The 25,901-nt window shown below is 45.6% G+C and overlaps 1 protein-coding gene across 1 annotated transcript; it reads left to right on the top strand.

Moving 5' to 3' along the window:
• The first annotated feature begins 8,036 nt into the window (after positions 1–8,036).
• On the top strand, positions 8,037–9,057 carry TMSB10 (thymosin beta 10). Its single transcript, XM_022556071.2, has 3 exons — positions 8,037–8,136; positions 8,383–8,497; positions 8,774–9,057. Exons 2-3 carry the CDS (start codon positions 8,398–8,400, stop codon positions 8,800–8,802), a joined length of 129 nt encoding a protein of 42 aa, XP_022411779.1. The 5' UTR covers positions 8,037–8,136; positions 8,383–8,397; the 3' UTR covers positions 8,803–9,057.
• The last annotated feature ends 16,844 nt before the right edge of the window (positions 9,058–25,901 follow it).

Below are 25,901 nucleotides of genomic sequence, written 5' to 3'. Positions count from 1 at the left end.
TTTGGTAAAAGGAATGCTGCACACACCAGCCTTATAGTCATAGTTGCTTCGAAAAACGAAATCAAGGCCAAGGGCTGTCCATGTTTGGAGATGCATCAGTGTGGACCAAAACTTCAGAGAGACCAGAAGTAACCATAAGAGGAGCAGAATATTCCTGAAAATTCAGAGAAACCATGGGAAAGCATCAAATAGGATGTCTTCATGAGACCCCAGAGGATAACTGGATTACACATAAAATTGCAGAAACGTGTTGTGGAAGTGAAAGGAGAATTTAGAAGTTAGAGGGATGATTTCTGAATAATAGATGCTAAGCCACTGATTGAATAATCCCACTTCAGCAGTGTTTGAACTGCTGGCCATGACGAATTAGTGGGTGATAAAATCAAATTGGCAGGTCACAACTAGTAATTTTAATGAAATGATAAAATGGAAAGGGATAGTTCAACCCCACCAGCCAGGAGGGAAATGTAAATTAAAACCCTGATGAGATATAACTCCATGTCTATTAGAACAGCTAAAATTAAAAATAGTGACAATACCAAATACTGGTGAGGATGCTGAGAAACTTGATCTCTTATATACTGGTAGTGGGACCGTAAAATGGTGCAGCCACTCTGAAAAGTTGTTTGGAAGTCTCCTACAAAACTAAGCATATACTTACCACATGACCCAGCAGTCACTCCCGGGACATTTATCCCAGAGAAATGAAAATTTATGTCCACACGTACCAAAAAGTGTACAGAAATGTTCATAGCAGCATTATTTTTAATAGCTAAAAACAGGAAACAGTCAAAATGACCTTCAATAGGTGGTACATTCATACCAGGCAATACCGCTCGAGACATAAAGATGAACGAACCACTGGTACACTCAACAACTTGCATGGATCTCAGGGTCATCACGATGAGTGGAAAAAGCCAACCTCAAAAGACAAAATTTTGCAGATGGAGAACAGATCAGTGGTTGCCAGGGGTTATAGGTGGGGGTGGTGTGCTGGTAGATGAGATTATAAGAGTAAGTAGCACCAGAGATTCCCTTTACGGTGTTAGAATAGGTCTGTACCTGGACTGGGGTGGTTGTACAAATCTATACACGTGATAAAATTGCATAGAACTACACACACCCACACACATACACACAGGGAAGAGTGCATATAATTGGTGAAATCTGGAAAAGGTCTATAAATTGCACCAATGTCAGTTTGCTGGGTTTGATACACGATTACAGTTGTGTAAGATGTTGCTATCGAGTACACAGAGGACTTCAGTGTACTGTCCTTGCAACTTTCTGTGAGTCTATAATTATTTCAAAACAAAAAGATTTTTTAAAGGAAAAGGAATAGAACAGAGAAAGAGGGCGTCACTCACAGTAAGAGTATCAGTTCTGGTGAAACATTTGTTTCATTTGTGTGTGCTCATGTGAGTCCTGGGTCACCGTGTGAAATGTACTTCTTGGGAGATGGGAGGGCAGTCATCAAGGTCAAAACCAGTTTGAAAACCACTGCTTTATAGCAAGCTTGGAAGACTCAGAGACCTAGAAGGGGCCAGGCGGATGGTATGAAGAAGCGAGACAGGCCTGGTTCATTCAGATTGTCATCACCTCTCTTCTTCCCGTGTATCAGTCATAGTTCTTACAGTGGCAGGTCTCATAACGATATAAATATTCTTTACTTCCACAGACACATATGCTCTTTCTTAATTCTTTTTAACTACGTGGCACTTTTGATTCACGTGTTCTTGCACTTTTGATAGTGAATTCGTTTTTCTATTGCCAAGAAACAAATTACTCCAAATCTTAGCAACATAAAACAGCATTTATCATATCACGGTTTCTGGGAATGGCTGAGCTGGATGGTTCTAGCTCAGGGCCTCCCAGGAGGTTGCAGTAGAATTGTCCATCACAGCTGCAGCCTTCTGAAGACTCAAATGCGGCCAGAGGATCGACTGCCAAGCTCACTATTTGACAATCCTCAGCTCCTCACTGACTGTTGACCAGAAACTCACCATGCAGGTGAGTTTCCCAACATGGCAGCTAGACTCCCCTAGAAGGAGAGATACAAGAGAAAGAGAGAGAAAGTCAGGCACCAAATAGAAATTCATCTTTTATTACTTAATCTCAGAAATGGCATACTATCTCCTCTACCATATGCCATTGGTCACACAGACAAACCCTTGTACAACAGAGGAGGGTTGGACACAAGAGTAAGAACAAGAGGCAGGACCATTATGGGCCATCTTGAAGGCTGATGTCTACAGATAGAGACCTGGGAACAAGAAATATTTACCTATTATAAGTAAAACACCCATACATATATAATACATGGCAATTGACACTGGTCTCCGTGATGCAAAGACATTAGGGAGTGTTGGAGAATCCAGTAAAGTGAAGTTGACATACCCCATTTCAAGGGGGCAGCTGCTAATCATGGCGCTGCCATGAGAAAATATAGACCCAGGGTTGCTAGATCTTCAACTTGGAAATCTTCCGATGTTTGAGTATTGCCTGAAGTTTCTTGTTGAGTTTAATGTGGCCAAACAAAATAAATAAACCATCTGGATCCAAGTTGCAGGTTACAAACCCTGCTGCAAGGTCCAGGTGAGGGTGGTGCCGTGGTTGAGAGCTCAGGGTTTGGAATCAGACGTGGACTGAAGTTCCAGCCACGCCAATTTACCTGCTGTGTGACCTTGACGACGCCTCAGAGCCTACCCCATAAAGCAGAGTTGATCAAAATAGTGCCATTTCACAGTGTTTCGGTGAAGTTTAAGTGAGATAATACATAAAGTTCTTCTCTCAGGGCCTGGAACACAACAACTGCACAAAAATATTAGTTGCCCTCATTACTGTTACTCTAACACCAGAGGTGAAAACTGAAACAATAACATCCTCACCCAGACTGTACTGGGACTGTTAGCCACTTGGGCAACCTCAGCAACAGCCAAGCTTGATTTAGGGGTTCATCCACACATCTCCAGAGCAGAACAATCATTACTGAGGCTGAACCTCAAAGGCCCACTTTACTTTCTTCACCATTTTATCTTGGGGAGTCCTTAAACTCCATGACCTACAAAGAGAAACGGTGTTTGAATGGTATGGAAAACAGAGACGCCACATCTTGATTTCTTTCCTTCCCATACCTCCTTGGTGTGAGAGTCACACAGCTATTTTCAGGCTGGCAAAGCTGACAACCAAAAGGAGGCTGTTTCACACCTGGAATAACAGCACAAGAAGGACCCGGGAGGTCATCTAGGGAGAAGCAGTTTTGCTCACTTGTGAACCTACTGAAGCCCAAGGTCTGAATCATCTCTATCACAGTCCACATACCTGGCTATCCACTCCTCACTGAATGCCTCCAGGGATAGGGAACTCATCACCTCCCCCAGAGTGGCTTATTCCATTTTGGGTAAGAATTTTATGCATTTGTTCAAAGAATATGGATTGAGCACTTATTATATATCAGGCATTGCATTTGGCGTTGGTGATGCAGTGGTAAATGAGACAAATGAGGTCTCCCATTTCCTAGTGTGGGAGATAGACAATAAAGAAATGAATTTATAACATGTTTGGTAGAGATAGATTTGTTGATGAAATAATCAATAAACAATCTATAATAGGAATAGAAAAGAGTTTTATCTGAGTCAAACTGAGGACTATAGCCCAGAAGACAGCCTCTCAGTTAACTCTGAGGAACTACTCCAGAGAAGCATAGTTTTCAGCACAGTTTTATATCTTGTCAGAGCAAAGAACATTAAACAAGTCAGGGATACATTCCTTCAAGATTTCAGAAAAAAAAAAAAAGATCAGAACATACCCAGCGAGTCAGTATGGCCTTGGCACCTGGGAAGGGAGTCGTTTCATTGAAGAAGTACTAGCATTGGCGTCCCAGGAAGGGAAGCATTTAATCTTTATTTTTAACATGGGCGTTCTTTACTTCTGGTCAATGCGCCCTTTTCTTCAATAATTAAAACAGATGTACAATGTACGTTTGATAGGCCACAAATAGGCTGTTCTAATTAGTGTAAAATTCAAGTTAACGCATGTGTAAACCAGAATGACTTCCCCATACCTCAATATGTACAAATTTCTTTCATCAGATTCTAAGAAGAAAAATGAAACAGGGTAAAACTTTAGAGAATGTCAGGGGTGGTCAAGGAGGGTTCTCTGAGGAGAGGATGCTCAAGCAGTTTTCTTAATGAAACGAGAAGGTACACAATGTGAATATCTAGACTAAGAAGAACATCTCCCATGAGCATTTCATCAAGGAGTAAACAAAGCAGAAGTAAATGTCTTCCTAACATTCAAAGGAAATCTGGACTGAACTCTTCCTGCTTATTCATACAGCCAGAAATCTCACTGCCACTTGAGAGTTAATCCTGTTACGTCTCCCTGTACTTGCAGGGTTAATGGTCAGGCAGAGAACGCTCTGCATCTGTCCCGATCAGGTTCATTTCATCATATTTTGTCCATTTCTCCACTGGATCCACTTTGCTTTGGCATTTACAGTGTTGCATCCTTCCTAATATAGTCAGCATTCTATCTACATCCCCTTTCAAGTCCCTAAAAAAAGTCGTCAAATTGGCCAGGTCTGAGGGCTGGAGTCCCATGGCAAATCTCCAAAGCCTCCCCACCCCACCCCACCCCCGCCCACCAGACTGACAGCCATCAAGACTCCCTTTGGTCCCTCTTATTAGCTCTTCGATTTCCCGTGCATCCTTCTCAATGAAGATGGAAACGTAATTGGAGTTGAGTGGTCCTCCTTTCTTTACACCATCTGTGAACAGTACACAATCCGTTCCAAGCAGCAGGCTGATATGTTGTCAAACAAATGACGCCCCGAGACATAAGGAAACACAGGGCACAAGCATGAGCTTGTTGACTGACTCAGAGTCATTCAGTTACTACACTAGACTTGTCACTAAGAGTCTCATCATCTTTCTATCTTCCACATCCAGAATACTGCCAGATGCCCCGTGGGCATTTGATAAACCTCTGTTGAAGAGTACGTGTGTGAGTATTATAGAAGATATTTAGGGAAAAATCCCCAAATGAGACCTAAGACCCTGGCACCCCTAAGTTATGATTTTTCTATCTCATGGGAAAATGAGTTGTGTTGCTACGTAACAAAAATTCCCAAGACTTAGTGACTTACAAAAACTGCAACATTTATTTTGCTCATGAATCTGGAATTTGGCCCGGGACAGCCTGTGTCTGCTCTACTCAGCATTACCTCACGTGCTTGCACGCTTAGTGGTTGATGCTGGCTCAGACCTCAGCTGAGGCTTGTGGTTGGAATGCCTGCAAGTGGCCTTTCCTTAGAGGTGCTTGGTTTTCTCAGAGTGTGGAGGCACCCAGAGAGAGAGTCAGGCAGAGCTGTGTGGCTCATAAATCGAAAAGCATAATTTCTGCCACATTTTATTCACTAGAAGAAAGTCACGAAGGACAGTCTATACTCAGGAATTAGTGGGACAAGTGTCGAAGAATATGCTGACTTTTAAAACCATCACCCGTAGGATTGAATGAGACTAATAGGTTTGACCGTTGTTCTTAAGCAACAAATGCCTGAGAGGATCCCTGCTTCCTTAGAGATGGGCCACAGAAGTGCACTGAGTGAGAATAAGGAATGTCTGCAAGTCTACTTAGAGCTCCTTAGTTTGGAAATCATGCAGGCTTGATATATTTGAAACATGTGTCTCTACAACTGTATCGAGAAGACATAGATTCCCTTGTTTCCCAAATAAAAGGAAGTTGGAATTGGACTTCACCAAGGGTCCAAATTAGGACAACTTCACAGGCCATAGGTGGGACCCAGGAAGGTAATACCTAAATAACACTTGGCATTGCATCTGTAGAGGAATCCAATGCCATTGAGACCCTCCAAAGAGTCGACGTCTCTGGATGTCTGGGTATTTTCATGCTCAAGTTTGGCAGATCCTTCAATCGTGTATGGTAGAGACAGTTCCAAGACCCTCCACCTCTGCTCTTACTCCTGGGCACACAGCTTGACTACATTTCCCAGCCTCCCTTGCAGTTAGGTGAGATCATGTGACTGAGTCAGGCCAAAGAGATGAGGGCAGAACTCACGGAGACTACTTCCAACCTGGTCCATAAAAACTCTAGTGCAGTCCTCTGTCTTCTCTTTTCCCATCTGCTGGCTAGATGGAGTAAAAATCCAGGACCTAGAGGAGGGCAGAGTGATGAGAGAGAAGGTACATGAGTCACTACCTAGAGGAAAGCTGCCTGAACAGAAACAGCATAAAATGTTGCTGCGTGAATGGAGAATAAACCTCCTTTGGAGGTTGTTTGTTATGGTTGTTTGCCTGACTGTGAAGTTGGATTTTTGTTTAAGAAATGTTCATTCACCTCCCTCTCCCACCATGGGTGGAATATAATACTTCTCCATTCCATTGAGGGTGGGTTTGGCCTATGGGATGTTAACAGACAAGAGGTGACGTGACATGCTTTTACGCACACTTCAACACTTCTGCACTCTCTTATGCAACAGCCATCTTGCTGTTTTCCTGTCACCTTGAGAAGAACAAGCTCCAGCTAGATCCTGGGCCAGAGCATGAGACAGCTGTGGAGCAGGCCTAGATCCAGTGAGCCTAGCTAGCTCAGCTAGCTCAACCCAGCAGCTCCTGCCTGCAGACGAGTGAGTGAGAATAAGTGATACTGCTTTAAGCTACTGAGTTTTGTGATAGCTTGTTACACAGCATACTGTGGCAATAGTTGGCTGATACACTAATGAAGTGTGTGTGCCATTCTCATGGGGCTGCCACATTAAGCTTCCACTTGATGCCTGCTTTTTATCTCATTTAAGTTTTATGCCAAAACTCTTTTACATGTGAAGAGGTACAAGAAAAGACTTGCCCAAGGTCACACAAGGAGTTTGGTATATCAAATTCATGAGCCCAAATTTATTTCCTTCTGTTCCAAACGCACTGAGGGAATGTGAAAAAAATCGGTTAAAATCAGGAAGGGATGGAACAGAACTTAGGATGTTTCCATCAAATGCCACTTCAAAAGTGTTTGGTAACACTCCTTGACATTTGGAAACTTCAGGACAAATAAAACAATGACCAGCTTCACCTCCTGGGTTGTTCATTTGTGGAACTAAAGATGTTGCACAGGATGAAGATACAACTTTTCTAAGAAAGATTTGAATAGTTGCAGTATACCACTCCCATAATGGGTTAAAAAGGGAAACAAGAACCTTTGTAGGGACACCTTCAAGGTTAACTCAAGGAGGAAAATGGAACCTGGGGACACATTATCCCCAGGAGCCCTGTGAGAGAAAGAACACCGCAAGGCCCTGGGGACGGCCTGCTCTCACCACCGCCTTTCAAACCAGGCTTGCATCAAACATCTAAGGGAGCACCAGCCACGGGTCCTGCAGGAGCTGCCCAGCTCAGGGAAGGGAGACAACCGGCCCCCAACCTGGGCAAGGAGCAGTGGAAACCTATCTGCAAGCCTCACCCCGACCCCGTCTTTTCATCTCTAGGACGCTTGGCTCGGATTCTTTTAGTGTGAGACCCCGCAGGGGTTCACCTCCCCGAGGAGAGGAAAAGGGGGGTGGGGGTGGGGGGTTTCTGGTGTGCTAAAGGCCAAAGACGTGGGGACTGCCCAGGGGTGGGGTGTCTCCTGCGAGCGGGGACGGCTGCAAAGCGCGCGAGCACGGCAGAACACCCATACTCACAACGACACGCTACACACCCACACCCACACCCAACCATACACCCCTCCCCCGCTGGCCCCCCACGCCCCTCCTGCGGGTGAGGAGCAGACTCCCGGAGAGGGGAGTGCAGCACCCTATAAAACCGAGGGCCTGGCGCCCACCCTGGCCGCGCCTGCACCCTCCACGCTGGGGACCCGGAGAGCTGTGGGCACTGGTCGCAGGGGCCCCGCGCGCGGGAAGTGCCGCGCCCAGCCCGGCGGGTAGCCAGACGGAGGGCACGGCGGGAAAGCTAGCCGCCCGCCCTGGCCCCGCCCCCCCAGCCGCCGGTGCCGCCCCCGCTGCGGCGGGCGAGGGGCGGGGCGGGGCGCGGCATATATAAGGCGAGGGGCGGGCGACGCTCTTTTGTCTCTTGCTGCAGCGACGCGAGTCAGAGCTCCGGAACCGCGGGCTTGGAGCGGAACTTTTCGGTGAGCGGCGCGCTGGGGCGGAGGCCCCATCCGGGTGGGGTCGGAGCCGCCCTTCCCCGACGGGACGCCCGGGCCGGCCGGCCACGCCCTGGGGCTGTGGACGGGGTGCGGGACGCGCCCAGATCCTTGGCCTCCGAGCTGCCGGGAACGCCCCGGCCGGAGTGCCACGTCGAGGGGCGGCGGCGGGGAGCGCGGAGGGGGCCGCTGGCCCCGGCTCCGGGCCAACCGCCTTGGTTTGCCCGCTAGGTTTGTCTTAAGAAAATGGCAGACAAGCCGGACATGGGGGAAATCGCCAGCTTCGATAAGGCCAAGCTGAAGAAGACGGAGACGCAGGAGAAGAACACCCTGCCGACCAAAGAGAGTGAGTCCGCCCCCGCCTCCGGGTCCTCGAGCTCCCAGCCCAGTCCCCACCCCGCCCTTCGCCTAAACCGAGCCCCGCACCCCATCCGGCCGATGCCTCCCGTCGGGCAGCCCCAGCCCCCCTTTCTGTTGCACAAGGCGTCTGTCCCCAACCCCAAGCCTCTTTCTTAATCCCCAGACCTCGTGGGTGCCTCGCCCAGCCCAGGTTTGTAAGCGCCTCGGTTGGCGGGTTGCAAGAGGTTCCCATCCCCCAGTGCCCGCTTCCTGCCCTCCACAGCCATTGAGCAGGAGAAGCAAGCGAAGTGAAATTTCCTAAGAACCTGGAGTATTCTCCACCTCCATCATCTTGGAGACCCTAGTCGTGATGTGGAGGAAGAGCCACCTGCAAGATGGACACGAGCGACAAGCTGCACTGTGAACCCGGGCACTCCGTGCCGATGCCACCGGCCTGTGGGTCTCTGAAGGGACCCTCCAATCGGACTGCCAAATTCTCCGGTTTGCCCTGGGATATTATAGAAAATTATTTGTATGATTAATGAAAATAAAACACACCTCGTGGCATGGCTGGCGTGGTCTGAGTCTGTTAGTTGAGTATGCGTGGGTAGTGCCACTGCAGCAGAGCTCCAGCCACCGGAGTCGGAGTTCCTGCCGCAGAGCGGGGGAGGGGGTCGCAGAATGGGCTGGCTTGCAGGGACCATCTCTTAGTTTTGAGTTTCCCTGCTTCTGTGTAAGATTTTACGGGTTATTAGCCGCCTACTCTTGCAATCCATGCAAAATTTAACCCCACTTTTCATTCCTGGAAGCTGTTTTGGAAAATGCTTTTTTAAAAGAGCAGAATTTGTTTTTGATAAGCTTTTACGGTCTCACCGTTTTCTCTGGCCTCATAGTTGTGATGAACACCAGGAGAGAACAGTGATTTAAAGTCTGAGAAGAAAGGGGGAAATGACTGAATCTGGAATGTTGGAAATTGGGCGAGGTCACAAATTCCCCGAGAGGCTTTCTCTTGGAGCTTGAAAAAGGAGGCATTGGAACAAAAACAAAGGCGGGATCCAAGGAAAGAACAGCAAGAACATCACAACTGGAGGAACCAACACCAGAACTAGAGAAGCTGTGGGGGACAGCCTAGCTTTTTGTCTTTTAACCCGGGCTCAGAACCTTCCACAAAAGCGTTAGCCATTAGAGGGAGTGCTGGGCCGAGCAGCCTCCGTTGCTGTGATCAGCAGGGAGAGTGGGAATGTGGAGGGAGGGCTGGCGCCAGCAGGGGCAGCAGCAGAGCCCTGCTGGGTCACACCCGCTGGACCCACAGGGAAGGGGCGGGCCTGCCCAGAGGCCCTAGCGGAGGAGGAGGAGAACCTGGGGCTGCAGGGCATTCTAAAGCACAAGAAACAGGCTTGTGATTTCAGGGGTGGAGTTTCCTTTTAAGGAGGGAGGAGATGACACATCGTGTAGTGATTTGTCCCATATCTGCCTGCACGTCAGGGGCCGGACACTGGGTGAGGGCAGGTAATTTGAATGAGGTGTGATCCCAGTCCACGGGGCCTTAAAAGGCAGTGGGTGAGATCTCCGCCACAGTAGACCACAGTCGGGATACCTAGGCCAAGGGAGTCACTGCCCATGTGACATGGAGCGGCTTGACAGTGAAACCTGTGCTGTGGAGGGTAAGTGGGCCTGGGGAGGAGAAATAAGGAAGGGACACATTAAGAGACCACCGGGGCAAGGGACACTAACCTTTACTGAGGTAAGGTTAAGATTTCTGAAGCGATAGCTCACAGCCCGCCTGCCTATCCGCATCTCCTTTCCCCACCTTGGCGAGGCCCCAGTTAGCTCATTTTCTGAGTGTAAAACAAAAGTGCCCTTAAGTCTCCTGGATTTTTGTCTTCTTAAATTCTTAGGAAGAGCAAGGCTCTCATGGGCACCCACCACCTCAGAATAGAAAGGATTTTCAGAAATAGTTAAATTTCCTCAGAAATTTTAAATCAGAAATCTTAAATCAGCTGTGGGCCAGGCACTGTGCTTGGAACTTTAATTCTCAGAAACTCTTATTAAGGCAGTATGATTATCATCCCATTTTATAGACGGGGAAACTAGGGTTCAGAGAGACTAGGAATTTGCTGAAGACACACAGCCAGTGAGTAGTGGAGCCAGAATCTGGGGCCAAGGGTGTGCTTTGGGGGATCTCATAACCCCAATGTTCAGGACATCCACTGCATCCAACGTTTCATGAGCATCCACTACCTGAAGCATATTTATAATTGCCCCTGTTGGGGTCCATTGTTGGGAGGTTGAGGAAAAGGAAACAAATCACTACTACCTTCAAACGGTAACACAGTTGGTGGTGAGAGGGCTTTGGCATTCCCAGGACCCTCTTACTCTCAGAAGATTCCCATGACTTTCTCACCTGCTCCGCAGGAAATCCTTTCTATTCTGAGGTGGTGGGGTGCCCATGAGAGCCTTGCTCTTCCTAAGAATTTAAGACAAAAATCCAGGAGACTTGGGCTTCCCTGGTGGCACAGTGGTTGAGAGTCCGCCTGCCAATGCAGGGGACACGGGTTCGTGCCCCGGTCAGGGAGGATCCCACATGCCGCGGAGCGGCTGGGCCCGTGAGCCATGGCCGCTGAGCCTGCACGTCCGGAGCCTGTGCTCCGCGACGGGAGAGGCCACAGTGGTGAGAGGCCCGCATATTGCAAAAAAAAAAAAAAAAAATCCAGGAGACTTAAGGGCACTTTTGTTTTCCACTCTGAGACAATGAGCTAATTGGGGCCTCGCCAAGGTGGGGAAAGGAGATGCGGATAGGCAAGCGGGCTGTGAGTTATCACTTCAGAAATCTTATCACACCACATTGATTTACAAGGTAAGGCTGGCCTTCCTCAACCCATCCCAGCTCCTGAGCTGCTTCAATGTGTGCACATCTACACATCTCTTGGTCTGAATGGTAGAACCCCCGTAAGGCCCAGAAGGCCAAGCACTGGCCAAGAAGGCTGCCTTCCTAGGCCCCACCTCTCTCCCCATGGTGGATTGCAGGGAATCCCATGGGCATCACAGTGGAGTCAGCACCAGAACCTGGAGCTGGAGTGCCAGAGAACATTGAAGCACCTCAGGCCCACCGTTACCTTCCTTCCTCCCTCCCTTATCCCACCATTTCTATTCCTTGCCACCTGGGAATACTCACACCCTTGGGAGAATTATACTGAATTACCGGTTTCTGCCCTTTTCCTCCTATCTAAGCATTCAGGAACCAATTATTAGTCCAATCACAAAACAAGGCTTGCTCTGAAACTAAAATACAATTGTAACTTTTCTTTTTAAACCTGGATTTCTGGCTTCATTTTCTTATTTCATCCCTAAGACAAGCGTTAATAATTCGGCCTCCATGTTATGAATGGGGCTCAAGGCTTGGGACTTTCCACTGTCTTTGTTAGGGTGCACCAGGGGACTCAGGACGACAGAAGGTCCCCATACACACACTCCACCTCCTATTCAATAAGCATGTGCTGAGTGCCTGGTATGTACCCCAGGCTGCTCAAGGTGCTGGGAAAACAGATGGAGGCTGCCTCAGGGAGCACCTAGGCTAGATTAGAAGGAAGACCCAGTCTGTCTTCCCAACACTTCCCAATCCCCCAGATCGCTCTCCCACCCTCTTCTCTCATCCTCAGGCAAGCACTCCCTCTTCTCAGGCAATATTAGGTGCCTTAAAATAATAGAGTCCCTCTAGATCCCTCACTCAGCATCCCCTAACGTTAGCATCTTACTTCATTATAGTCCAATTATCAGAATCAAGAAATTCACATTACACTACTATTAATCCCACTCCTGGTCATGTACCCAGACAAAACTATAATTCGAAAAGATACATGCGCCCCTACATTCACAGCAGCACTATTTACAATAGAGAAGACACAGAAATAACCTAAATGCCCATCGACAGATGAATGGATAAAGGCGTGGTACATATATACAATGGAATATTACTCAGCCATAAAAAAGAATGAAATAATGCCATTTGCAGCAACATGGATGGACCTTGAGATTATCATACTAAGTGAAGTAAGTCAGAAAAAGAAAGACAAATACCATATGATATCGCTTATATGTGGAATCCAATATATGACACAAATGAACATTCTATGAAACAAAACACTCACAGACATAGAGAACAGACTTGTGGTTGCCAAGTGGGAGGGGGCTGAGGGAGGGAAGGATTGGGAGTTTAGGATTAGCAGATGCAAACTACTATATGTAGCATGGATAAACAACAAGGCCTACTGTACAGCACAGGGAACTATATTCAATATCGTGTGATAAAACATAATGGAAAAGAACATGAAAAAGACATATAACTGAATCACTTTGCTGTACAGCAGAAACTAACACAACATTGTAAATCAACTATGCTTCAATAAATTTTTTTAAAATTATACTACTATTAACTAAACCAAAGATCTTATTCAAATGTCACCAGTTTTTCCACTAACGTCCTTTTTCTGTTCCAAGATCCTATCCAGGACCGCACGTAACATTCACTTATTTCTCTTTAGTCTCCTGCAATCTGTAGTAGTTCCTCAGTCTCTCCTTGTCTTATATGACCTTGACACTTATAAAGAGTATGGCCAAGTATCTGCTGAATATATCTCAATGCGGGTTTGTCTTATGTTTTCTCATAATTGGACTGATGTTCTAGATGTATTTTTTGGTAAGCTGCACCACATTCTTTTTGGAGTGGAAAGAAAAGATTAAGTGCCTTAGTTCTCATGCTTTTTGCCACCTTCTGTCATTTCCCTCGCATGGGAAAAACACTCCTGTGTTTCTCCTCTCTACTCTTCCTGCACTACTCAACCATACGTGCAGGAAAAACTCTTCTGTTTCTCCTTTACTCCAGCATTCTACTCACAGAATACCCTACCTCAGGTCACCAAATGGGTGGATTTTCCACACCAAGCAATTCTCAGATTCTCCAGACACCAGCTGGGTGTCCCACAATTCAATTCAGTTCTGACACCATCTACCTGGAGTTAGCATCAGAGCCCACAGGTTAAGGGCTCAGTACCACAAAACTGCCCCCTCCTCCCACTTCAGACACCAATTGCAAGTCCAACTTGACAGTATGCATCTAATAGACTGAGGCTGAGCAGAGCTGCCCTGTGACACAGTGACCCCAGGCCTAGTGATACATTCCTGAGGGACGAGTGCATGTGTCCACCAAAGGACCTGTCCAAGAATGTTCCATTCATATGGAGAGGCCCACGTACCGCAAATATATATATATGTATATATATATATATATAAACGACATTCTAGAAAAGGCAAAAATAATTTTTGACGATAAAAGTCAACAGAACCTGGGGTGATGGAAATGTTATATATCTTGATCAGAGTGGTAACTATGTGAGTGTGTAAAAAATTATCAAGATAGACACTTAAGATTAACACTCATATACACTTCACTATATGTATGTTTTACCTCAATACAAAGATTTTTTTAATCCTATGAAGAACTAAGGATTCCCAGCTTTTAAGACCACATACTACTAGCTCAGAGAGAAGATCAGAAGATTGTATAAACAGAGCCTGTATCTGGTTCCAAGGGGCAACAGGAAAACATGTTTCTCTGGCCCTTTCCTTCCTTCTTTCCTGCCTTTGAGTATTTCCCCCCATTTGAATGACCCTCCATCTCTTTTCTAATTGGTCAAATATTAGCCTACAAGGCCTTACCAGTGACCACCTTCTCCGATTAGCCCACCTCATTTCCCAACCAATGCCATTCTCTCTGTCCTGTCAGCTCCTATCTGCCCCTCTCTACTGGTACTTGGACACGTCACCTTCTCAGTGTGACTGAATGGAGAAGGATCTGTATTCATTGATACTGGTGGCACCCACAGTAGCCAGTACCTAGTAGACACTCAATAAATAATTATTGAATTGTCACTGAAATACCCCACTGGCCTCACCTGCTGCGCCTTGGCCATACTACAGCCAGGCTGCTATCAGGCCCCCTACTGTCTCACTATGGGTTCTCTTCTGCATTGAAAGGGCCTAAGCATAATTGGCATGTGGGAGTGACCATGGTTCAGGGAAGCCAAATAGCTTCATTTCCCTCCCAGAACCAGAACAGGATGCAATCCTATGACAATGAAGGGAAGTACAGTGAATTCACAATTGAGGCTATTGATGGAAAGCTATTTATTAATTACCCAGATGGCAACTGTGAGTCTCAACCAGTTAAAAGAGTTTCGATATTGGGTTGCTGATTTCTGTGAAATACAGAGGCTGTGCTCTTGTTCAGTTTAATTCAGCAGGCATTTTTTGAGTGCTAGTGAATTCCTATCACTGTACTAGGGCTGTGGAAGCTGTAAAAGACCCGCACCAACTAACTACACAAAAGGTGGAATGAAGTAAATGGTAAAGAGGGAGATCAGCAAAGCACCATGGGAAGGTATATGAAGGAACCGTGAACTCTGGACAGGTGGTTGCTTCATCGGGAAGAAGCATTTGAATGAAGACCGAGAGGAGTGAGAATGGGAGCAGGGCTTTCTTAACAGAAGGAGGAGCAGTGCATTGTGATACCGTAGCACTGCTTTTCTCCGTGGAGGGAAAGGGCAATGGTTCAGTGAAAATGGAGGACACCTCAAAATTAGCCTAGAAAGGTAAGTTGAGTTCTTTATCCTATAGACGGTTGAGAGCCACTGCAGATTTGAGGCTGGGGCAAAGTGATCTGGAATGTATTTGATAGCATGAGAAGGATGTTGTGGCAGACACAGAGGGTTATCTACCCGACCACTATCACCATCACCACCAGTTCTACCATCGCCACCATCACCACCACTACCACCACACACTTCTCACCCTCTGCTACCCTGCCTTCTTCATGGCCAAGGGAAGCCCAGTTGTATTTAGATATAAAGCAGTTGATGAACCTCAAGGGGCACAGCCCCAGGAGCGATGCTTGATTATATAAACCTAAAGCACCCAGGGGTTCAGCATTATAGAAATTCGTGAGGTTGTTTTGTTTCAGTTTGATTGTCATAAAGATTAAGGGACACTGTCGATAGTTCATGGACAAGGATCAGGAATGTCTGACATCCTGCAATGCACAGGGCAATCCCATATATCAAAGATTTGTCCCATGCCCTGCATGACTTTTTAAAAGACCCTTGGGCTTCCCTCGTGGTGCAGTGGTTAAGAATCTGCCTGCCAGTGCAGGGGACACGGGTTCGAGCCCTGGTCCAGGAGGATCCCACATGCCACGGAGCAGCTAGGCTCGTGAGCCACAACTACTGAGCCTGCGCGTCTGGAGCCTGTGCTCCGCAACGGGAGAGGCCGCAACAGTGAGAGGCCCGCGTATCGCGATGAAGAGTGGCCCCTGCTTGCCGCCGCTGGAGAAAGCCCTTGCACAGAAACGAAGACCCAACACAGCCAAAAATTAATATAAATTAATTAATTAATTTTTTAAAAATGGTCCACATCAAAAAAATCTTTTAAAAAAAATTTTTAAAAAGACTCTTTATTGTGGTATAATTACGTATAGAAAAGTACACAGATCATTAAGTATACAGCTCAATGAATCTTCACAAACTGAACACAGCCTAGTGTCTCCTTCCAGTCATATACTTATTCTAACTGCAAACAGCATGTACACAGTATGCCCATTTTTGAACTTTATGTAAATGGACCCATGACTTGTGAATAAACCACTAGACATTCATGTAGATGAAATATCTCTTTATAATCATGTGACTCCAGCAACAACCAATTTTATTCTACATTGCATTTTCCTGGAATGCAACTGCCATGTAAATGTAAATTGAAGAATGCCTTTTTTTTTTTTGGCCGGCCCTTCTGGGATCTTAGTTCCCCCACCAGGGATTGAACCCAGGCCCTCGGCAGTGAAAGCACAGAGTCCTAACCATTGGACCGCCAGGGAATTCCCCCAGGGATGCCTTTTTTTCAAACTCAGAGCTTTACAAAGAGTTGATTGCCATTGCAGAAAATTGTGGCATGGAGAGCAGTATCTCTTTTAGGTTTTGAACTGTTGTTACAACACAATTGTATCAGTGTTCGTCTGAAGCTGTGGACCGCTTCTTTCTGTGCAGAATATTGTTGTGCCATATTATATTAGTCAGCTTTTGATAGGTTGTGAGGCAGTAACAAACAACTCCAAAAATCCCAATGGCTTACAACAACAAAAATGTATTTTTTGCTGTTGCTGTTCATATATACATCAGTTGAAGCTCTGTTCCTGTGGCACATGTCTTTTTCATTTTGAGAGCCAGGATAAAGGAGCAGCCCTATCTGAGACATGCTGCTGTCATAGCAGAGGAAAAAGGTATAGCAGAACCACGCAATGGCTTTTCAAGCTCTTCTCAGATGTGACACTTCCATTCACATTACACTGACCAAAGCAAATCATAAAGCAAGCGTGACATCAGTTGGGTGAGGCAGTGCAAGTCCCATGCCCTCAGGCTGGGATATCTAATTCTGGTATAGGGAAGGCAGGAAATAATTTGGAGTCATAATATAATTTACCATATATATTGAAATGCATATGCATATAATTTTTGCCAATTATCTTTCTTTATTTCACCTTTATATTCCAATGAGAGCTTGTATTGATTTGTTTTTCAAGTGCATGTGTGGATAGATTATATTATCTTTGATTTTCATTTCACGAAAGAGGAGTGCCATAAAATATTTACACAGAAAGAGATGTTGGTTCTAAGAGGTTGAGAACCGGCAGTCTGAACCAGTCATGGTAATTCCATTACCCTGCAGTGATTGACTGAAGAATAGGTATGGGTTGCAATTCTGGCCAAGGAGACCCAAGAGGAAGCCCACAGGGGGACTTCAGGGAAGATGGTATCTGTACTTTGAAGACATAAGGAAAAGTTGCACGTGTCACTGTGTGAGGATGTGAACCTCGAACCACAGCAGTCATCTCGAAGCCATGAATGGCCATGCCCAGATGCTGAGAGTGGAAAAATGAAAAGAATCTGGGTATTTGAGGAGTTCTTGAGCTGCTGAGTTTTCCTGAAAATGCCTCATCTTTGAACTTTCTGTTATATGAAATAATACATTTTTCTTACATTTAAGAAATCTATAATTGCGTTTTCTGTTCCCGGTAGTCAAAAGTATTCAACAATGATCACCTGGAAATGGGAAGACTGTGTGGGTAGAGGTGTTGGTTTGTAGGATACTGTTATAGTCCAGGCAAGAGGTAATGAGGACTTGAATGAGGGGAAGACATGCACATAGCGGTGTGCTGGTATGTGTTTCACAACCAGCTCTCAGTTCGGGGTGGAGGTGGAAAGGAGCTGAATTTGTAGCATCTGCCAATGTCTATGGCGTAAGTATTGCCAATTTCAAGCTGCCAACAGTTTAACCACCAACTTCCCTGCTTTCTGAAAATTTAACAAATGGATCTTTGCAAGCTAGCGCCAATTGGCTTCAGCACACCACTGGCTGGGGGGAGTAGGAAATCAGGACAGATACAAAAGATTTTGCAGAGGGAGAATTAGTAAGACTTCAGATTGTGTGGGCAATTATAGAAGTTGTAATCTGACAAACAGGAAAACAGAAACAAACCTTTGCTTGTCCATGTGACTTCATTTCTGTGCTTCAAGAGTGGAATATCAGGGCTTCCCTGGTGGCGCAGTGGTTGAGAGTCCGCCTGCCGATGCAGGGGACACAGGTTCGTGCCCCGGTCCGGGAAGATCCCACATGCCGCAGAGCGGCTAGGCCCGTGAGCCATGGCCGCTGAGCCTGCGCGTCCGGAGCCTGTGCTCCGCAACGGGAGAGGCCACAAGAGTGAGAGGGCCCCGTACCGCAAAAAAAAAAAAAAAAAAAAAAAAGAGTGGAAGATCAAAGCATCCAATAACCAGGGCATTTCCCGGAAAGTACATTGGGAGACACAGTATCACTTTGGAGGCAATTTTACAGTCCCCAAATAAGTATCATAAATTAATTTTATGGCCAACACATTGTACAGAGATACGATAAAACGAGGCCATGATAAAGTGGGTGTGTCTGGCACTGAGCCCTGGGAAGGGCAGGGTGAAATTGTAGGACCTCACAGCGTCCTAGAACCTGCGTCAGGCAAAACATCAGTGGGAGTCTGCGTGGAAACACCCGGTGGGAGGAAAGCAGGCCAGGTTGGCCAGAATCAACGAGCTATTAGGGCCAGCCGAAGTGGAGATGCTATAGTTCATTAATCGATCGATCCATTGTTTTCTCCATTTATTCACCACAATTTATTCAGCACCTGTTAAGTACTGGGTCCTAGGCTACGCATGCTCAGGATAAACAAAACGGATTTCCTGGACCTCATTCTCTTACAGGTAAGATAAACAGGTAACCTAGATTACTGACAAAATACGGGAATTCTGTACTCTGATTTAAAACTAAAAGGGCACTAGTATTATTTTTTTACCTCCCCAGTGAAATTTAGAAGACTGAACCCTTAACACTGGGAGATGACCCTGTTGGCTCAGCCCTGGCATTTTTCAGCATTTATTCTGAATTTCTGTAGCATTTATTTCTATCTCTGTATTGTTAAATTGATGTGTTTCATAGAAATCAACAAGATCAGAAGGACTTTGTTATTGGTAAGAAGATAAAAACCACTGGCCCCATGAATGCTATTTAAGATTATCAAGGGACTTCCCTGGTGGCACAGTGGTTAAGAATACACCTGCCAATGCAGGGGACACGGGCTCGAGCCCTGGGCCGGGAAGATCCTATATGCCGCAGAGCAACTAAGCCCGTGCGCCACAACTACTGATCCTGTGCTCTAGAGCCTGCGAGCCACAACTACTGAAGTCCATGAACCACAACTACTGAAGCCCGCGCTCCTAGAGCCCATGCTCTGCAACAAGAGAAACCACCGCATGAGAAGCCCGGGCACCACAACGAAGAGTAGCCCCCGCTCACTGCTACTAGAGAAAAGCCCGTGCGCAGCAACAAGGACCCAATGCAGCCAAAAATAAATTAATTAATTTAAAAATAAATCGAGCACCCAAACCACAGCTAAGAATATTTTCTACATTATGGAGGAATCCTATTCTTTAGGAAACAGAAAAATTCTCACTTTTGTATCCGTGCAGCCCCAAGACCTTCATCTGAGGCATCTGTGACTAAAAAGAACCAATTCTTTGAGTTATTTTTTTGTCCAACCGTTATCTCCTGCCAAGCTGTCCCTTACTTTGTTTCCTGCTACTTAGATGCCAGGTTATTTGATATGGCTTGTTCTTAGGAAAAAACTCAGTGGAGTGCATGATCTTATCCTGAGGATTCTTTGGTTTTTTATTCTTAAAAATCCTATCCAACCTGGCTTAAGCAAAAAGGATTTATTTACTCACGTCAATGAGAAATCCAGGGAGTAGTTTCTGCTTCAGGTGTGCTGATGTGAAGATAGTCAAATGATGTCACAGAGACCTGGTTTCTCTCTCTCCATCTCTCACCTCAAACTTTTTCTTTTCAGGCTAACCCTCCCCCTCATGGTGACAATACAGCTGCTAGTGCCCAGAGACTGCATTCTTCCCATGGGTAAGAACAGTTGAAGAGAAGAGGGAACTTCTCTTCAACCAGTTCAAACATAAACCCTGGACCTAACTTTCAACAGCCTGAATTAGGTCAAGTGTCCATCCCTGACACAATCACACTGGCCGAGATAAGGGAAGACAGAGCTTAGTTTAAAACTAGGTCCCATAACGACCTATATGGGAAAAGAATCTAAAAAAGAGTTGATATATGTATATGTATAACTGAGTCACTTTGCTGTATAGCAGAAACTAACAACACTGTAAATCAACTATACTCCAATAAAAATTAATTTAAAAAAAATAAAATAAGGGGACTTCCCTGGTGGTCCAGTGGTTAAGACTCTGCGCTTCCAATGCAGGGGGCTCAGGTTCGATCCCTGGTCGGGGAACTAAGATCCAATTAAAATAAAATAATTAAATAAGATTAAAAAAACTAGGTCCCATGCTATCCCTGGAGTTAGGGGATGGGTCAGCTTCACCAGAATCACAGGGACATCACATGCAGAAGGAGTACATGTGTGAATGAAAATCAAGGACTAGGGGCTTCCCTGGCTGTCCAGCGGTTAAGACTTTGCCTTCCAATGCAGAGCGTGCGGGTTCGATCCCTGGTCGGAGAGCTAAGATCCCACATGCCTCGCGGCCAAAAAACCAAAACGTAAAACAGGAGCAATATTGTAACAAATTCAGTAAAAACTTTAAAGAAAAAAAGAAAATCAGGGACTATTATTAAGAACAGGGTAGGACTTCCCTGGTGGCGCAGTGGTTGAGAGTCCGCCTGCCGATGCAGGGGACACGGGTTCGTGCCCCAGTCCAGGAAGATCCCATGTGCCGCGGAGCGGCTGCGCCCGTGAGCCATGGCCGCTGAGCCTGCGCGTCCGGAGCCTGTGCTCCGCAACGGGAGAGGCCACAACAGTGAGAGGCCCGCGTACCACACACACAAAAAAGGAACAGGGTAAACGGATATTAAGCACCCAAACTCCTCCATATCCACCACAGTCATGTGCTAAACTGGAGTCTAAAGGTCCCATTTTAACTTCTTAACCCCTAGGGACTGCAGGGGCTACTGTGAGTCTGATCCTGGGGGTAGGCAGATGTGAACTGGTGGAGAAAACCTAACTTCTCTGTTATCACAGCCCTATTCCCAATGTCCCTGCCAAAAACCAGGGCTGGGGCAAAGGCCCTGAGATTAAAGACACACACACACACACACACACACACACACACACCACCTGTGTACATACATACATATATGTATACATGTATAGATGTGTGCATGTTCCTGCACATATATAAAGAGGTTTTAAAGGAATTGGCTTACAGGATTATGGGGTCTACTGAACCCAAACCCCATACAGCAGGTCAGCAGTCTGGAAACTTGAACAGTTCTTCCATGCTACAATCTTAAGGCAGAACTTCTTCTCTAGGAAACCTCCGTTCTTGCTCTTCAAGCCTTCAACTGATTGAACAAGGCCCACCCTTATTATGGCAGGTAATCTCCTTTACTTCCAGTTAACTGATTGTAAATGTTAACCACATCTACAAAATACCTCCACAGCAACATCTAGACTGTGGGGGTTTTTGGTTTTTTTGTTTTTTTTGCAGTACACGGGCCTCTCACTGTTGTGGCCTCTCCCGTTGTGGAGCACAGGCTCCGGACGCGCAGGCTCAGCGGCCATGGCTCACGGGCCCAGCCACTCCACGGCATGCGGGATCTTCCCGGACCGGGGCACTAACCCGTGTCCCCTGCATCGGCAGGCAGACTGTCAACCACTGCGCCACCAGGGAAGCCCTAGACTGTGTTTGACCAAATAACTGGGCATCACAGTCGAGTCAAGTAGACACGAGAAATTAACCATCATCACAGTGACTGAGGTTGATTGTCCATTTCATCCTCACAAGCACCCGGATTCCAGCAGTCATTGTCTCCTGGGATCTGGGCACCAGACCATGCCGTGCCAAGTTTGGCTGGCAGCAAGGAACGCCCAGTGCAGAAGTCTGGCTCCCACTCCCACCCTGGGCCAGGAAATGAACTATATGTTGGATGATGGAGCAGAAAGCTGGAAGGAGCCTCAGTTCTGAGCCTGGGATCTCCATGCCACTATGCCAGACTTGGGTTGCCTACTTCCGGACTTCTTTTGAGCGAGAGGAAAAAGCTTCTATTATGTTTAAGTCATTGGGTTTGGGGGGCTTCTCTGTTATATGCAGCTGTTACATGAGCCCAATTCTATGTACTACAAAAACCAAAGAAAATGAAACTCACTTAAGAAAAGATGATAAACAAAGGACTAAACAAGGAAGCATTTTTTTTAATAAAGCATAATTCAAGATGACGGAAATAAGACTACAGAGATTTTTTTTTTTTTACCATAAGTATAAATTAGTTTTAAAAATCCTTCTGAAAGACTCTCAGACTGGGTCAAAACCATTTCAATCATATTTTTTCAGGGAAGGTATATCAGCAACAATTTTCAGAAAGGTTAGGGTGTTAATAACAAAAAAAGTAAAATTCAAGCCAGAAAACAGTCAACAATTAAAATGTTGTTTAATATTGCCACTATCTTAAAAACATTCACAAACTTTTATGCACTGAATAACACACACACACACACACACACACACACACACATGCCCATTGTTACCACTTAGAAGAGTGCCAGGCCCAGATGGTTTCACAGATGATTTCTTTCAAAGCTGCAAGAAAGTAGTAACTTCACTACCTCAAAATTTGTTTCAGTAGCTAGAAAAAGACACATGCTACCAAAACATTTTACATAGCCAAACTGATCCTGAAAACAAAACCTACTATGAATATTGTTGCAAAACTAAATAAAATACTACCAAAATTAATCAGGAAATAAATTAAAATAATACTACAACAATGCTGCTAATTAAAGTTTACTACAAGAATGTAGGGATTGGGACTTCCCTGGTGGCGCAGTGGTTAAGAGTCTGCCTGCCGATGCAGGGGATACGGGTTCGAGCCCTGGTCCGGGAAGGCTCCACATGCCGCGGAGCAGCTAAGCCCGTGCGCCACAGCTACTGAGCCTGCGCTCTAGAGCCGGTGCTCTACAGCAAGAGAAGCCACTGCAATGAGGGGCCCGCACACCGCAAAAAAGAGTAGCCCCCACTCTGGCAACTAGAGAAAGCCCGCGTGCAGCCACGAAGACCCAATGCAGCCAAAAATAAATAAGTAAATTTATTTTTTTAAAAAAAAGAATGCAAGGATATTTCAATATCAGAAAATTTACTGGTCATATTTCAGCACATTCATTGGGAAAAGGAATATATATATATATATATGTTTATCTTGATATGAGCCACAAAGTTTGCTGTTTTTTTTTTATTTCAGCTATATCTGATTTTTTAAAGTTCTTGGTAAATTAATCATAGATGAGTTCTTTCTTAACAGGACTAGAAATATCTGGTTCATACTAATTAGCCAACATTATTTAATGGTGAAACATTAGAGTAATTTCCTTTAAAATCAGGAAAGATATCAGGTTGTGAATTAGCCTCACTGTGCTTTAACATCGTTCTGGAAGTCTTAACTATCACCATAAGAAATAAGAGGCATTATTATGGAAAGGAAAAGAGAAAAATGTCATTATTACAAATAATTATCCAAATTAAGATTCAGCAAATAAATGTTAGAATTATTCAGAGAGTTTGGTTAGATTATTTAAATCACAAAATAACCATAGATCCACTGCAGCTATAATCAGTTAGAATATATAAAGAAAAAATGCCATTCATAAAGTTAAAAAAAGGACCTAGCAGATTATATTTTCAATAAACTCTGGCAGACTGTATTTTTTAAATTCTCAGCAACAGTAAATCCCATCCCACATGCTCTTCCTCAGTGTGCCCTGGCCACTCCCCTATAAGAGACAGAGTCCAGGTACCTGGCCCTTGAATCCAGGCTGGCCTTGTGACTTGCTTGGAACCAAGAGAATTCAGCTGACTTCTGAGGCTAGGCCAGAAAAGGTCAGGACTGGTTCCCCCTGGATGCCTGCCCCCATCCATATGCCAGGTAAGAAGTCCTATCCTCTGAGGCCACCAGGTTGGAGGGGTCACTCTTAGCACTCCAGCCCACAGGCTCCCACAGTCCCAGTTGAGCCCAGCCTTCCAGTGTCCCCATCAAGGGGCCAGATGTGTGATGACTCCACGTTGGAACTTCTAGACTACCCCATTTGCTAGCTGAGTACCATGAAGCGACCTCAACTGATGCCACAAGGAGCAGAATTGCCCAGTTGAACCTGCTCAGACTCCTGACCCACAGAATGCAAAATGGTGCAGCCACCGTGGAAAACAGTTCGGGGATTTCTCCAAAAGTTAAACATAGAACTATCATCGGACCCGGCCATTCCACTCCTAGGTACACATCCAAAAGAACTGAAAGCAGAACTTGAACAGATGTTTGCACACTCAAGATCGTAGCAGCATTATTCACAATAGCCAAAAAGTGGAAACAACGCTAGCGTTCTTCATCAACAGTTGAACGCTAGGGTCCATCAACAGATGAACGGATAAATAAAATACGGTATATATGAACTTTGGAATATTATTCAGCCATAAAAAGGAATTAAATTTTGATACATGTTTCAACATGAATGGACCTTGAAAACATTATGCTTAGTGAAATGAACCAGACACAGAAGGACAAGTATTGTATGATTCCACTTATATGAGGGACCTAGAATAGGCAAATTCATAGAAACAGAAAGTAGAATAGAAGTTACCAGGGGCTGGGGGAAGGGAGGAGTGGGGAGTTATTCTTGATGGGTACAGAGTTTTTGTTGGAGATGATGAAAACGTTTTAGGTATAGATAGCGGTGATGGTTACAAAATACTTTGAACGTATTTAATGCCACTCACTTGTACACTTTAAAATGGTTAAAATAGGAAATTCTATGTTGGGTATACTTAATCACAATCAAAAAAAAAATGTCCCTGATCCACAGAATACACGTGATACAGCAAAATAGTTGTTTTAAGCCACTAATTTTGGAGTCATTTGTTAAGCAGAAGGAAACCAGAACACAACACGTTTAGGAATAAATTTAGCAAGAGATGTACAGAACACTACCAAAAGTCTACTGGTGGAAACTGAGCACGATTTGCATAAGATGGGAGATAAATTAGTCAGAGTTCTCTAGTCAGGGTTTCTAGACAAACAGAAGGTCCTGCCACTTCCTCCCTAGTCTCTTCCTTTGGGGTCAATCCACATCATCCATCTCTCCCTCACTGGGGCAGCCTAAAGTATGTTAAACCCAACAGAGTTTGCTTCCCACCAGCACTGCTCACCCATGTACCTGTCACGCAGGACATGATTTGTACCAAGAGACGTTTGCCCCACTCTAATCTTTATCAAACTCGTAAATAAAATAAACACTTATAATAATACCCTCATGTAAATGTAACAAAGACATCTCTAGACAATGTTGCTCTTTTTATTAAGCTGCAAAAGGGTGTCCTTACAAAGCAAGTCTGTAGGTACCTCCCTCATTCCCATGCCACAGATCACTCTCTTCCAAACACATTGCTGCCTAGCCCCTTCTTTTCAGAAATTCTAGAGGCCTTACAAACTACTGACACAAGGCAGATGAATGGCCCTTTAGCCAAGGCTGTGCCATCGCTTCTGCCCAGCTTACCTGGAGGTACCTACCGGCTGTTGGAGGCCCTCACATGGCTGTGTCCCCCTCTTCTGCCCACAGGCTCAGGGTGCTGAGGGGGTCTTTCCAGAACCTCTCGGTCACACTCGGGGCGGGGCGGGGGGCGCAGGGCCTGTCTGCCTGGCCCACCCAGATGCCAGGCTTAGTCCTCGGCCTCCTCAAGCCTGGATGCCACGGGCGGATTCAGGGCAGGTCTAGGCAA

Source organism: Delphinapterus leucas, chromosome 13 (genome assembly GCF_059928025.1).
Source record: "Delphinapterus leucas isolate spDelLeu-1000000601 "Yukka" chromosome 13, BTC_Dleu_Yukka2, whole genome shotgun sequence".
In the NCBI taxonomy this organism is placed as follows: Eukaryota; Metazoa; Chordata; class Mammalia; order Artiodactyla; family Monodontidae; genus Delphinapterus; species Delphinapterus leucas.
The sequence above is the reverse complement of the archived record's forward strand: the minus strand, read 5'-3'. Positions and strand labels throughout refer to the sequence as shown.